At 43.8% G+C, this 15,776-nt stretch overlaps 1 protein-coding gene across 1 annotated transcript in view; it reads right to left on the reverse strand.

The window, feature by feature from the left end:
• The window catches only part of GALM (galactose mutarotase), a 61,372-nt gene that overhangs the window by 20,972 nt on the left and 24,624 nt on the right, over nt 1–15,776 (reverse strand). Inside the window, exon 4 of the mRNA XM_055399227.2 lies at nt 12,035–12,116. Within this exon, the coding sequence (XP_055255202.1) occupies nt 12,035–12,116 (82 nt within the window). The remainder of the gene's footprint in view (nt 1–12,034; nt 12,117–15,776) is intronic.

Genomic DNA, 15,776 nt, shown 5'->3' on the forward strand with positions numbered 1-15,776 from the left:
CAAGTTGTCTGAACGCAGATTCCACACCAGGGGCTTCCTGAGCTCACTTAGGCAGCTTTTGCACGTTCAGATTCCCTGGCTCTACATTCGAACAAATGAATGAGAATCTCTAGGGCAGTCCCGAGATGCCGTATCTAGACATTGCCTTAGCTGGGAACCACTCGTTGGCCTACATTCCCTGACCTCTCGCCTCATTTCCAGTTACTCACCAGCTGTCAGTCTGGCTTCTCTCCTCACACTCTGGGAAAAGGGCAGCAGTGACAGCCGCGACGGCCCAGGCATGCTGCCCAGGTTTCCCAGGACCTCTCTGGGAAGTGATGTGGCTGGTCACTCCAAGACTGCTGGATTCCTTTTCTCCTGTTTTCGCCTTCTTCCCCTGACCATCCTCCGCAGTGCCATTAGTGTGAGTCTTTCTTGCACTTTAAATAAATTTGGTGGTGGCCTCTGGCTCCCCTGGGTGCAGCCCTCAGACCCAACTCAGTCTAGGGTTCCTCCCTGGGCAATCCATATGGCTTAATCTATAAAACACATGCTGGAATTGCACTCCTGCTCTCATTTCTCTCCTAACGTATCCATTCGTCCAACTCCTTGCTGGACATCCCCACCTGGTTGCCCCCCAGGCATCTTAACCTCGAATATCCTGAAACCAAACCCACAGTTCCCCCAGCCGCTCCCCTCGTTCATTCCAGCCCTGTGCCAGCTCCTCCTTCCCTATCCTGTGCTACTTAATATCTCTTAATATCTCCATTTCTGTTGCCCGGGAGCTGCCCTAGAAACCCAGATGCCATCCTATAGCCTTCCTGCTGCCTCATTTCCTACATGTCATTCAGGCTTCCTAACTTTTACTTCTTAAATATTGTAAGACTACACTTCTTCCATCTGACTTCTTGTTCCGGTCACCCTTATTTCTTGCTTGGTCTACTGAAATAGACTCTTCATCAGACTCCGTCTCTAGTCAAGCCCCACCCCCGACAGTGGCTGGGGTGATATTCGTAAAATGCCTGTCTTGCTAGGTCCATCCCCTGACTTAAATGTGTAAAGTCTTCCAGGATTGACAGATAAAATCCGAGCTCCTTAGGATGGCACAGAATGCCCATGGTGACTATATTCAACTACCAGGCTGGGAGCAGGGGGAGGCAATCAAGGACCCAGGGTTCAAAACTTAAGGAGACACTCACTCTCAGGTGCTGACCCTGCACCTTCATGGCCCTGAGAATGAGTGCTGCCTTACATTTTCCACCATAAAATTGCCTCACCCTAGCCTCCACCCTGCGCAACTGTCTCTGTAGCTTTTGACTTAACAGTCCACCCTCAACTCCCACATTGTGTGCTTAGTACTCTTACTCTCCTTGTTGCTAGACCCTCACAGACACACTTCTCAAAGCTCAGAATGACATCAAGAATGCCTCTTTCAATCCTACCTTGCTGGTCCCTTAGTTCCATGGGCATCACCGCTACCAGTGCCCTGACTACATCAGAGTCTCGGCTCCCTGTGAGTTTCTCAAGAGCACAGCTAGTGTTTCTCTGGCTAGTATCCCAGGCAGCACGTAGCAATCAACAGGTGTTCTACCAATGTTAGCTGAACCGAATACAAGTCTGCTCTGAGAACTCGCTTGAGTTAGCCTCAGACCCACAGCTACCTCTCAACCCCCTCAGAATGACCTCTAAGGACTGCTATGCGCCAGGTATAAATGAGAGCCAGGCCTCAGTCCAGACCTCCGAGGGCAGAGGGGTGGCTGTTAAATCACCAGCTTTCAAAGGGTGGTAGTCTGAGTTGTAGCAAACGACTCCCCTTCTGACAAATTAACTTGATGTCAGCCTGAACTTCCCAGAGGAGTTATACAATGTCTGGCCAAGCGCTATTTCTGAGCTTTCTTCCTGCCAAATTTTCACCACGCTGGCTCATGCTTGCCAATCTTATAGTAGTGATATTTTCTAGCAGGGAACACGAGTAGCTTTGGGAGTTATTCCGGATCTCATAAAGTTGTTCCCAGGACCATTTTATACAGTGGGATTCAGTAATGCATCCCCTTGGGGGTACTGTTGCTGCCAGGAGAGGTCCTTGGAGTTCCTGTTGTTGAACTTCCTTGAGTACCATCTAGGAGGGATCTGTCATAGACAAAACAGCTCTAGGGTAAATAACAATCCATAAGACCCGATACACCAGTGTTACTCCTTTAGTGTCATTCAAGTTCTTTCTTAACTGTAGCCTTATTTAGGGGCTTCCCTGGTGACCCTGACAGTAAAGTGTCTGCCTGAAATGCAGGAGACCCGGGTTCGATCCCTGGGTTGGGAAGATACCCTGGAGAAAGAAATGGCAACCCCTTCCAGTACGCTTGCCTGGAAAATTCCATGGACAGAGGAGCCTGGTAGGCTACAGTCCACGGGGTCTCAAAGAATTGAACACGACTGAGTGATGTCACTTTTACTTTATTTCTTTGGGGATGCGACCTGTGCTATGTCCATGGCTGAATGTTCTCCATACAGCCTGGGTATACCTAATTTGCTCAGCCTGTTACCTTCCCCAGGGCTGTATTATACCTGGCACCTAGTACATGATATCATCTGGTGACAGGGCATGGGAGGAAAACTTGGGGGCCAGACTTGGACCTGGAGGGGCTAGTCTCCAGAATTGCATAGCTGAGGGTAACAAACAGAACGCCATGCTCTGGTTTTCTGCTTACAGGGAGGCCCAAGAATACTGAAGTGGGTAGTCTATCCTTTCTCCAGGCGATCTTCCTGACCCAGGGATCGAACCCAGGTCTACCACATTGTGGGTAGATTCTTTACCATCTGAGCCATAGGGATGGGGAAAGGAAGAGTAGTTGATAGCATGTGCAGGGTGCCTACTTCTTGGTTTCACTTTTTTGTTTAGCATAGATAATTTTTCTAGCTTCAAGCCAGAGAAACCCAGCCTGAAACTCCCTTCTAGCTCCCTACTTTGGATCTATAACTACTAAATCCTGACAGAACATCTGAGGGAGACGTAGGCTTAATGGAGAGGAAGATAAGGGAGGCTGGGCACATAAGCTCTGAAACAGATGATGTCATTACAAAACCCCCAGAGCAACAAAGAATCCACTGTTTCCAGGAAGTAGGGGAAATATTTCTAAGGAGGAAGTGTGGGGCTTGAAGAGAGTGGGGGTCTGTGCAGCAAGGAAGGGTTACCCGGCGGTCCCTGAGGTTGGGAGGGAGGTATTGAAACAGGGTGAGGCGGGAGTGAGGCACAGCGGGGATGCATCGGGGAAGCAGCCGGTGTCCGGCCTGGGAGCCGTGCAAAACTTTTTTGTAAACTGGAAAGTATTATAAAGTAAGATTTGCATTTTGGCTAGATAACTTTAGTAACTAGATGGAGGACAAATCTAGAGAGATTTTTCACCCCCTGGTTAGAGAACTGTTGTCCGCATTCAATTTGTTCTTTCACTGATCCCAGTTTATGAAGTTTGTAATATAAGCCGGGCACTGATCTAGAGAAGAAAAGATAGCCTACACCAGGACTCAGTAATACACACTGAGGAGACGGATTCAAGAAATACTTTGTTGTTAAAAATCATCAAGACCTTGGAACTTCCCTGGCGGGCCAATGCAGGGGAAACGGGTTCGACCCCTGGTCCAGGAAGATCCCATATGCAGCAAGGCAACTAAGCCCATGTCCTACAAATACTGAGCCCATGAGCCACAACTACTGAAGCCCTCATGCCCTAGAGCTCATGGTCCACAACAAGAGAAGCCACTGTAACGAGAAGCCTGTGCACTGCAACGAGGGAGTAGCCCCCCTCTTGGCAACTGGAGAAAGCCTGTGTGGAGCAATGAAGACTCAGCTCAGCCATAAATGAATACAATTTTCAAAAAATCATCAGGATCTAGTGACTAACAATATGGGGATAGGTGGGAGGAGAGACTGAAGAGGAAGCATACTGATGGATGGTTGGAATTAATACCATGTCCAGAGGATTTTCAGAGTATATTCTGTATGATACCATAATGATGTATACACGTCTTTCTACATTTGTCCAAACCCACTGAATACACCACACGAAGAGTGAACCCTAGGGAATTCCCTGGTGGTTCAGTGGTTAGGACTCTGCTTCCACTGCAGGAACTAAGATCCTGCAAGATGCATGGCACAGCCAAAAAAAAAAGTGAACCCTAATGTCAACTGTGAATGTTGGGTGATAAAGATGTGTCAGTGTAGGTTTACCAATTATAATAAATGCACCATCCTGGTGGAGGATGTTGATAACGGGGAGGCTATGCATATGTAGGGCTTCTCTGGTGGCTCAGTGGTAAAGAATCCACCTGCCAATGCAGGAGACACAGGTTTGATCCCTGGGTCAGGAAGACTCCCTGGAGAAGGAAATGGCAACCCACTCCAGTATTCTTGCCTGGAAAATCCCATGGACAGGGGAACCTGGCAGATTACAGTCCATGGGGGTCACAAGAGAGTTGGACATAGTTCAGTTGCTCAGTCGTGTCTGACTCTTTGTGACCCCAAGGACTGCAGCATGCCAGCCTTCCCTGTCCATCACCAACTCCCAGAGGTTGCTCAAACTCATGTCTATCAAGTCAGTGATGCCATCCAACCACCTCATCCTCTGTCGTCCCCTTCTCCTCCTGCCTTCAATCTTTCCCAGCATTAGGGTCTTTTCCAAGGAGTCAGTTCTTCACATCAGGTGGCCAAAGTATTGGAGTTTCAGTTTCAGCATCAATCCTTCCAATGAATATTCAGGACTGAATAAGTTGGACACAACTTAGCAACTAAACAACAGCAACATGCATATGTGGGAGTAGAGGGTATGGAAAATATCTGTACTTTCTGTTCAATTTTGCTGTGAATATAAAACTTCTCTAAAAAAGATTAAGCCTTATTAAAAAAAAATCAGTAGGACCTGATGATGATATTGAGTGGGGTGGGGAGGTGGGATGAAAAGGTAAGAGGAAAACTATTGATGAAGGGTTGAAACTAATACTATACCCATTACTTTAGAATTATATACAGTCCAAAGGAGTTTTCTGTAAGAAGCTCTGCAAAGATCAAAACAGTCTTCATTTGCACTATCTTTGAACCAGGAGACTACTTTGGAATTTGTTATTTCTCCAGGTCAGAGACTTAGACCTGTCCTAGGGAAGTAATTATAAAATCAACTGAATTGTAGGTTGAACCCAGAGAGGCTGAAATAAAATACAAACGTCTTGCTGATCTTCTCTCCACAGCCTTGTGGTAAGCCTTTCCTACCAGTTCTAATTTTGTCAAAATGGGGTTGCTTTCATGTAATTTTAGAAGGAGCTTTCAAAAATGGAGAGCAGTAAGAACCGCAAATGAACACAGATGGGCTGGGGGACAGGGTGGATTTCATTTTATAAAAATGAAAAGTATCTCATCTCAAGGAAGAGAATAAGATGAGACTTTACGAATGTTACTTTAAGAGGCAAATCAAATCATTCGCTTTGTTAACTTAATTCCTTATCTACAACTACGAGTAAAGAATAGCAAAATTAGAAGAAGAAAAAAAAAAGACTGTGTGCTCTAAATGCCTATAAAGACACATGCTTAGTTCTGCACTGTGTTGTATGCATCAAAGTCTTGCTGGGCAGGTGGCCCAGATCGCCTCCAAGTCTCACAGTTCTGTAAGGCAAAAGGATGAAATATAATATTTACAACCCCAGGAATGAATTAATCCCTGGAGAAAAGAAGGACTGAATTTTCTCACTTGCTCACATTCAGTTGGCTCAGAACCTAAGCAGGGCACCAAGGAACCGGTTTCCTCCTGTTGCCACAGGGCAGGACACCAGATTCAAGCCTTGAAGCTAAATATCTGACCTGTCAGTGCTGGGTCTCTGTGGACTTCCATCTGTTCTTCCTGGTAAATAGCTTCTAGGAGTTTCACCTCTGGGAAACTGCAGGGACAGCCCTGACAACAATATCAAAAACATTCTCAAGAATAGCTGAAGATGCCTCAGGTAACAGAATATGTGCCCATCCTAAGCAGTAGCAAATGCTATATGGGCTGCACATTATTTTTTTTTTAATGGAGAAAAATAGCTGCTCAGAAGAAGCTAAGCTCCACTAACTGCTGACATGCAAACCCAGCTTTGACAGCTGAGCTGCAGCTTTGCTCCTGGTCTTCAGGTGAAATGAGCTCTCAGCCTTGCAGAGACCTATCGGTGCAGGAGAGAGGTGCCTGTGAGCAAGGCCCAGGCCTCACACTTGCTGGGGCATTTCTGGTGGGCTTTGAGGAAAAGGACAGCCTTCTAGCAGAGTAGAGAAAGGGGAAGAATGAAGAGGTCACATAGTGTAGGCTTTTGTCTTACATGCTTTATTGACAGAAAGGGCTGAAGACATTTTATATGTCCTCTCAAAACTGTCAACAGGAAGAAAGGCAGGAGTAAAACAGGTGCCCAAGGCTGCTGGAGGGCCTTGCACCCTGCCTGTAGTAGAGGTCTAAAGGCAACTATAGGACTTCCCTGGTGATCCAATGGTTAAGAATCCGCCTGCCAATGCAAGGGACACGGGTTTGACCCCTGGTCTAGGAAGATGCCGTGGGGCAACTAGGCCTGGGCGTCACAACTACCGAAGCTCTCATGCCCTAGAGCTCTTGCTCTGCAACAAGAGAAGCCATTGCAATGAGAAGCACACACTCTGCAGCTAGAATAAAGCCCTCATGCAGCAATGAAAACCCAGTGGAGCCAAAAATAAAATTAGAAAAAAAAAAATAAACATGGCTATAAGTTTAAGATGAGGGGATTTCATCATATTATGCTTGCTCTGGTTCCCTGAAATTCTCTGTCAGGGTATTCCTTTCCTTTCTCTGTAATAACACCCAATCAATAAGACTGAGAAAAACAAAATGGAGGACAGGACTTTACTTCTACCCCAAACACATATGGGGGGAAGGTTCCTTTTTACTGAGTACCTCAGCCATAGTATTACAACTACTGAACAGTAAGAGGTGTTACTTTCTCATACAATGGGTTTTCCCATTACCTGAAAAGTTACTTACTGAGGGTCTATAACCAAGGTAAAACACCCCCAAAGTTTAGATCTGCATCAGCATTTCCCTTAAGAGCTCAGGTTACAGCTTCCATGAAGGAGCTGAAAAACAAATATAAATTAACAGCCACAAAAGACGGAGATTTGGCCTCTGTCTTTGTCTCTCTCTCTTTCTTCTTTGTAAATATTTTGAACAAACTTGTCATCTGTTTTCTTTGCAGAAAAGCAAAAAAAAAAAAAAGAGAAAAGGGAGAAATGGGAAGGAAAATGGTGAGAGAAGCGGGGAGGCCACCTGTATAAAAGGTGGCAGAAGAATGAGAACTGACGACCATCCAAAGCTTTATTTATTTAGTTCCTAGCTTTCTGTTTCTTGGCTATATGGTGATCCTGGCTATCTACATAGTCAAGAAATTCATTTATTTTTCTTTTTTTCCCTCTATTTTCTTCCTTTCCCATCTCCCAGAGCGTTTGTTGACGTCTAACCATTTGTAGGATACAGGTCTAGTTAAGAGCCTCAGTTTTAATACCAGACTGTCTGGGTTTGAGCCCCAGCTTTCCACTGATCTTTAACTGAGTGCTCCTCAGCACGTGACTCAAACTCCTTGTGTTACAGTTCCCACCTCCATTAAATAAGAAAAATGAGCAGAACCTGGTTATAGGGTTGTGGTGTGGATTCTTTATTTATAAAGTGCTCTCTGAAATGCCAGCCATGATTATTATAAACCCTCACCTCATCTCTCAGGTAAACAGCATCTTCCTTTGCCTCAATTCAATATGACTGTAGTCTCTAGTTACTGTGTATCAGTTCCCAGAACTCTTAATGAGTGCAGCTGGTCTAACAGGTTTCTTGTAGCATGTCTCAGGGAAGTGGGTTTGGGGTTCAGTGCAGCCCAGTTCTGGCTGACTACCTCGTACACCTGTGAGTCTGTCCTGGGTGGACTGACCTTGAACCCCAGATAAGCCTAGGGTCATCCAGGGTCAACCCAGGATTGCAGCCATACCAGAGCCTGGTACAGATCTGACCTGGCCCCCACAAACCTCTATTGATCCATCCATAATTTTCTGCCACAAAAAGCATGCCCTGAATGCTTCAGAAGCCCAGCACTTCCCTGGGGACAGTCTTGCTGTTTCCTGCACTGCCCATTCTTGTCCATCTCCATCCAAAACATCTTTCTCCTTCTTGCTACCTGGCAAAATTCTACTTGCCCTTCCAAGATTTATTTCACTCTCATCTTTTCTATCTAGGAATTACATCTATCTTGACATTATGTTCCAGGTTAGTGGATAATATTCTGGCTGACTCCTCCACCAGTCAATTTCTGGTGAGCCCAGCTACACTGGGGAGGCATTTTTTTTTTTCAGGGTGCAATAAAATCACATATTCAGCAAGAAAAAGTTTCTAAGAAGAAACATATTTCAGTGAATGTTTAAACCATATAACACTCCCAGAACAGAAACAAAAACTATCATGAATTTTTTAATCTTCATCCTTAGAAATCCATCATCTTCAGAGCCAGGTAAACAGAGTCTCAAAATCCACCATCATTACCAAAATTGGGGGAGCATTTCTGAATGACCAAATGACTTTGGACTGGCCTCAGTTAAGCCACTTGCCTGTGGGCTTTGGTCAATGTTGGAGCCTGGTGGGCTGCAGTCCGTGGGGTCGCTAAGGGTCGGACACGACTGAGCGACTTCACTTTCACTTTTCACTTTCACACATTGGAGAAGGAAATGGCAACCCACTCCAGTGTTCTTGCCTGGAGAATCCCAGGGACGGCGGAGCCTGGTGGGCTTCCGTCTATGGGGTCACACAGAGTCGGACACGACTGACGTGACTTAGCAGCAGCAGCAGCAGCAGCAAGAGTCAGATAAGGGAGAATGCTGTGATTCATGGGGTCGCAAAGAGTCGGACATGACTGAGCGACTGAACTGAACTGAACTGAAGGGAGAATGAATACATTTATATGTATTCTGAGTTACTTTGCTGTCCACCTGGAACTATCACAACATTGTTAATTGGCTATACTCTAATATAAAATAAAAAGTTTAAAAAAGAAATGTAATCTGAGCTCCTACAGATTTCTTCTTGGCTGAAAGTGGGCCAGATATGTGAAATCTTACATCACTGAAGGGGAGAATAGAAGTTACCGCCCTTTTTGGAGGAAGTTCCAAAGGAACAATAGTTGTTTCTTAAGCATTTCTGAGAAAAAAGGAAGAAAACATCCCTTAATTTCAGTTTAAGTGCCCCTGGGCAAACAGATATAATCTATGAGGGACCAGCTAAAGTATGATTATGTAAAAGAAAATTACAAATTTTTCATGAGCTCTGAAGTTGTTGCAACTTAGTTACATAATAGAGTTCTAACAAATTTGAAGGATGGTGAAGATGATAGTAAAATGTTACACTAACAGCCTTATAGAATTACAGAATATAAGAGTTACAAGTGACTTTATAGACCAATTGTTGGTTCTTAATCATGAGTATGGGGCTTCTTTGGTGACTCAGCAGTAAAGAATCTGCCTGCCAATACAGGAGACACAAGTTTGATCCCTGGGTAGGGAAGATCCCCTGGAGGAAGGCATGGCAACCCACTCCAGTATTCTTGCTAGGAAATTCCCATGGACAGAGAAGCCCGGTGGGCTACAGTCCATGGGGTCGCAAAGATTTTGACACACTGAAACAACTGAGTACACAGGCAATCACGAATACATGATAAAATTTTCACTGGTCCACATAAAACTAAGATAGATTTGGATAATCAGTTGTCACATTCTTTTACAAAGTAAGACAAATTCAATTTAAAAGGTCCTTCTTTATTCCAAGGTTAAATTTTTCCCATTTTTGTGGTGTTAGTATATTCTTTTTTCTATGAAAAATGGTGACTGTGAATGGTAGTTTTTTTTTAATGTAGCCTATTTAACTCTGCTTCTTATTATTATCCCAATCAGTTAAGTTTTTTAAATCAAAATATAATATGCATATATTCCCAATTAATTTTAATAGCGCTGTATTTGTAATAGCTTTCTAGCTTGCCAAAATGAAAAGTGGAGCAACCTGAGATAAATTTCCCTAATTTTTTAAAATAAAATTTATGGGTATGATTTATAAAAATTTATGAACCCTGATTGAGTCCAGCATCTTATTTGCAAAAAAAAAAAAATGGAGTCTAGAGAAGTTAAATGGCATCACTGACTCGACGGACATGAGTTTGAGTGAACTCCTGGAGTTGGTGATGGACAGGGAGGCCTGGAGTGCTGTGATTCATGGGATCGCAAAGAGTCGGACATGACTGAGCAACTGAACTGAACTGAACTGAGAGAGGTTAAATATTAAAGTATTATACATGCACTGAAGGTCCCATAGCCAGTCAATAGCCAAGCCAAGACTGGATCCTGGGCTCTTGCCTCCTGAAAGTTCAGAGCTCTTACAGCTTACTCAGCTTCACAGGTGTCCAAGATTAGTACAGAGGGGCGAACTTGACCTAAAGCTACTTACAGTGCAGAACTGTGATAACACGAGTTTTACGTGATCAATTAGATTACGTTAAGTTGTATTGTGCTTTGCCACAATCATCTCTTACAATCATGACAAATAATCTTTATCTGGCATGAATTATGCATTTTTTTGTGATTTTCATCTGATCAAAACACATAAAATTTTATAAATATGCAGAAAGAAATATGCCTTTATTTCATCACCTTGCTCATAAGCTACTTAGCTCATTTTCTTACTTGTCAGTCACAAAACAGTAGCTGCCACTATTTTTCCCTTGCAGCTCACAATATAAGAGTTCCAATGCAACAATTCTGCATTTAGGACAAGATAAGCCAGCTTACTCAAGACTACCTATTGAGCCATGTCCATAACAGATAACACATGTTATCAGACCAAGGTAAATATAAAAAACCCTGGAGCCAGGAAAACATTCAACTCTGTGATGCCAAAAATTGTAATCAGGGAAGCTAATGAAGAAAGCATTTGTCTTTCCAGACTTCTGCTCTGCCTTCCCTTTGTTTATTTTAGCTTTCTTTGATGATGCTTTTAACATTCAGTTTATCTCTGATTTTAACAAAATCCCAATAAGAATATGTACCTACCGCTCTGGGGGTAATTACTCCAAGTTAATTTCTATAACATGCCACAAATAATAGTACCCCTGCAGGTCATCTTGTTGTCATCCATCTGTCCCCTGGAGCCAGATGGGGGTACACATATGATCTAGTACAAAATTACACCTGTCAATTCTGGAGATAACACATGAACCAAGGTTTCTTCTTTTTTTAAACTGAGATAACTCACATACCATTTCAAAGTACACAGTTCAGCAATGATTAGTGTATTTACAAGGTTGTGCAACCATCACCACTATCCAATTCCAGAATCTTTCATCCCCAAAGAAATCTCATACTCATTATCACTCCCCATTCTCCTCTGTCCCCAGCCCCTAGGAAGCCACTAATCAACTCTCTATCTCTATGGATTTGCCTATTGAACAAAGGTACTTTTGATCCCAAATAACAATAATAACCAAAGTGACCTCAATTCAGTTAACCCAGGAGACACACAAACACACAGACACACAGACACACACACACACACACACCCATGAAATTCCTCTCTGGCAACACCTCACCTTCCCTTCTGATATGCAGGACTCCTTCTTCCATGCCATTCCTCTGTGTTTCAGAGGTGATATACCTGCATTTGTCCTACTCAAGATGCAAGCCATCCCACCCTTTTCCTCTTCTGTCAAAAACATGACATGTTCTATCAGGGTTCTGCATTTGTAGGGTAATGCTTAGGTAAATTCCCCTCTGCTAAGGTGCTAAGCAATAACAGATTAACACTTTAGTGGAGACCTTCTGAAGTCTAAGACTCAGCTGGGATGACCATCTGACCCAGTTTGTTTGGGACTATCTCAGCATATGCCTGTTGCATTGTGTCAGGCCAACAGGGGAAATATATTTAGGGAAATGAAGTTTTAATGTTTCTCACATTGCACCCCAGCTCTGCATTCCTATAAAAGATTTAAATTTACCAACCTGTAGGAATCAGGACTTCATTCACAGGCAAAAAAGCATCAGCTTCTATAGTGACTTCATGGTCATATATATTTGGGGAACCCTGGGAGAGAAAAAGTAGAGAAAGAAATGAAGATTTAATGCTTAGTCTTACATATTTGCTTTACAACTTCTCTTGCAGAAATGATTTCAAGTATTGACGAAAACTTTAGAAATCTCATTTGACCAATGAGGATGACTAATATGTTCATTTAAGTTAGTTAGGTAGGGACTCAAAATAGTAGCCGATATATCTGAAAGATTCCAGCATGACTTTTCTGAATGGAATGATGAAAGTGAAAAGTCAGAGAGACAATGGTGGTTTGAAAGCCTTTAGGGTTTTCACTTATTAGCGGAGGGTTTTCTTCTATTCTCTTCATATACAGGCAAAGAGAAGAGCAAGGGTCAGTGACCTGTAACACACAGGTGCCGGGTGTTCGAAGCATCGCCTGTAGGCTCACTAGGGGTGGGCCACGTCACCACTTCTCTGGCCTAGTTCCCACCCAGAAGTCCCCCACTCCCTGCCACATAGCAGAAGACTGGGAGTCAGAACTGGGGTCCCAGCTCCTCCATAAAGACAGCCTGCCCTCCTGGCAGAGTCCAAGGCTGGTACATGAAGTGTTAGTTGGTGGTCAGGAAGGCCTGGGATCTAATCCTGGCTCCCAGTGAGTGGCCCAGGGAAGTCATTAAACCTCCTGGAATCTCACTTCTTTCAGCATAAGACTGGGCTGATGCACCCATTCTGTCCAGGGTTCTTGTGGGGGAACAGTTTAGTCAAATGAGCTTGGAAACTGGAAAATACACATATATGCTTCTAACAAGAAGGATTATATTTTAATAACAGTATTTTTCAGTTAGTTAAAAAAATACTTTTATTTATTTATTTCTGGCTGTGCTGGGTCTTTACTGCTGCACGGGCTTTTCTCTAGTTTCAGAGAGTTGGGGCTACTCTTTAGTTGCGGTGTGAGGGCTTCTCACTGCTGTGGCTTCTCTTGTCGCAGAGCACAGGCTCTAGGGTGCACGGGCTTCAGGAGTTGTGGCGCACAAGCTCAGTACTGTGGTTCCGAGGCTCTAGAGTACAAGCTCAATAGCTGTGGTGCACAGACTCAGTTCCCCTGCACCATGTGGGATCTTCCCAGATCAGGGATCTAACCTGTGTCTGATGCATTGGCAGGTGGATTCTCGACCACTGAGCACCAGGGAAGCCCTAACAGCAGTATTTTAGAGCTTCCCACCAAAAGATGTGGGATGGAAAGCAGCTGAGGGCTTTGCTGAGTGAATGTTCAAAAATAAACTACACCAGTAGTTTTAAACTGGGGATGATTTTGCCTCACCCGTGTCCTGAGACATGTTTGATTGTCATGACCAGGGACAGTCATGCTTCTGGGGAAGCAGTTCTGGGAAGAGGCCATGGATTCTGTCAAACAGCCTCCCACGCCCAAGACAGCCTCCCCACCCCTACAACAAGGAATTATCTGGCCCAAAATGTCAACAGTGTTGAGGCTGAGAAACCCTGAGCTGAGGTAAAATGAAGGCTCTGCAGTTTCCTGAGAAGTAGGCAGAGAGAGGCAGTGCGCTCTGGATATAAACTGAAAACAGACTCTATGATGAGATGGCCTCAGCCGCACAATCGAATGGAGTCATCCTGAGGAGAAAGGCCAAGATTTTAGAGGCCATGAGAATCGATGTCTACACATGACAGAGACTAGTTTATTTACACTGCCAAGAGGCTCTGTTTCTGAGGAACTAGGATCCTCTTGGATTGTCCCAGTGGTCAGGGGTAGGAGTGGGTGGGAAACAAGGCTGGAGCAGAGGCCTCTGCCCACACCTTCTTAGCCACTTCTTTCGTCCTGATCTGACCTGGGAAGGCAGGTCCAAGATGGCAGTGGCCTGCATCGCTGCCTATAGCTGTCATAGCCTAGAAGGGTCTCTCTCCTGTGTGACTCTCCCTGGGTCATCATCTCAGGCTACTGAGAGCACTGAAGAGGCCCCTAGGACTGAGGAAGAGAATCTGGGACTCTTTCTTTGGCTCTCATTATTTGTTCGATGCTCATCTCAAGGTTTAGTATTCCACTGTATGAATATATCACTTGTTTATCTGTTCTCTTGTTGACAGACTTTTGGGTTGCTTTGAAATTTCTTTTTTTACTATTATGAATAGAGTGTCTTAGAATTTCCTTTTACTTTTTTTTTTTTATGCTAGGGCAGGAAGAAAATGATTCCATATGAAAATCACAGACCAATAGAGTCCAACATGTTGAGAAGAAGTCTGGAAGGAGAAAGAAAGGAAAACTGACCAGGCACCCATTCTCTTAATTGTTGAGTCACTAAACAGCAGTAACATTCCTTCAGTAAAGAAAGCATGCTTTTCAGTTTATGACTCTCTTACTTGGAATAATGCAATGTCTCCTCTAGTAGAATATCACTGTTGGATTATTTTCTTTTCCAGGCTGATGAAAACTTGGCAAGGAATGCTGATTTACAAACAGAACTGAGGCCCATCTCTGAGTTCAGTGTTTGCTTTTGTTAACTTTCAGTTCAGTTCAGTTCAGTTCCGTCGCTCAGTCGTGTCCGACTCTTTGTGACCCCGTGGACTGTAGCCTACCAGGCTTCTCTGTCCATGGGATTCTCCAGGCAAGAATACTGGAGTGGGTTACCATTTCCTTCTCCAGGGGATCTTCCCGACCCAGGGATCGAACCCGGGTCTCCCGCATTGGAGGCAGACGCTTTAACCTCTGAGCCACCAGGGAAGCCCGGGTTGCTACTATTTGTATTAATAATGTTAACCATTTAGAGCTGACTATGGCTTGGATGGGGCATTAAAGACCTTTTTGTGCATTGCCATGACCACCACCTTAATTCAGCTCTATCACCTCTAGCAAGATAGACACTGTTGGTTCCTACCCCAAAGCCATCTCAACTCCATTATTAGCAAACACCCTCCTTTTCCCCTGGCAGAACACAGACTAGTTGATTCATCCTATATGAGGATATGTTCAGGGATAGGACCCCCACCTGGGCCCCAGAGAGCAGACTTTGATTTGTCTAATTCCCTTGCCAGTGACTGGGTTAAACAAAGCATAGGACACACTCTGGCCAACAAAATGTGAGGAAAATCTGTTGAGGAGCTTCTGGAAAAAGTTTTGCTTCTTCTTAAAAATGAAACATTAGAGAGAGATATGAAAAAAAAAAGAGTAGGTCCTTCTTTTAAAATCTCTGGATGTGACTGTATGAAAAGGTGACTCATGGAGCTGTGGCAACCATTTTGTAATTATGAGGGGATAAACCTGAAGACAAAAAACATAACACTGAAAAAGCAGAATGGAATGATGGAAGAATTTGGGTTCTTGATAACATACCTACACAGACATACCAGAACCATAACTATTGCTTTTCATCTCAAATTACCCCAGGTCTGCTTTCATAGCTCTTAAGGCAAAGTTTCAGTTTTGTTTTGTTTTTTTTAAAAAAAGTTCACCCACTTTTGCGTTAGATAAGAAAGGAACAGCCAAAAAAAAAAAAAAAAACAAAACCTCATCTAATCTACAACCTACATACCTTTTCCATTCTTTGAAAAACACCGTACTTTCCTGTCTCTAGGCCTTCAACACTCAAACTTAGAAGTGATGAGTCAAAGCTTGACCCCCCCAAGTAGGACAGAATTTTGCATATTAAATTTAAAAGACAACAAAAAGAAAATATATACAATAAGTTGACTACTTTA

This window comes from Moschus berezovskii, chromosome 11 (genome assembly GCF_049115385.1).
Source record: "Moschus berezovskii isolate FMDL1 chromosome 11, NW_MosBer_1.0, whole genome shotgun sequence".
Taxonomy (NCBI): domain Eukaryota; kingdom Metazoa; phylum Chordata; class Mammalia; order Artiodactyla; family Moschidae; genus Moschus; species Moschus berezovskii.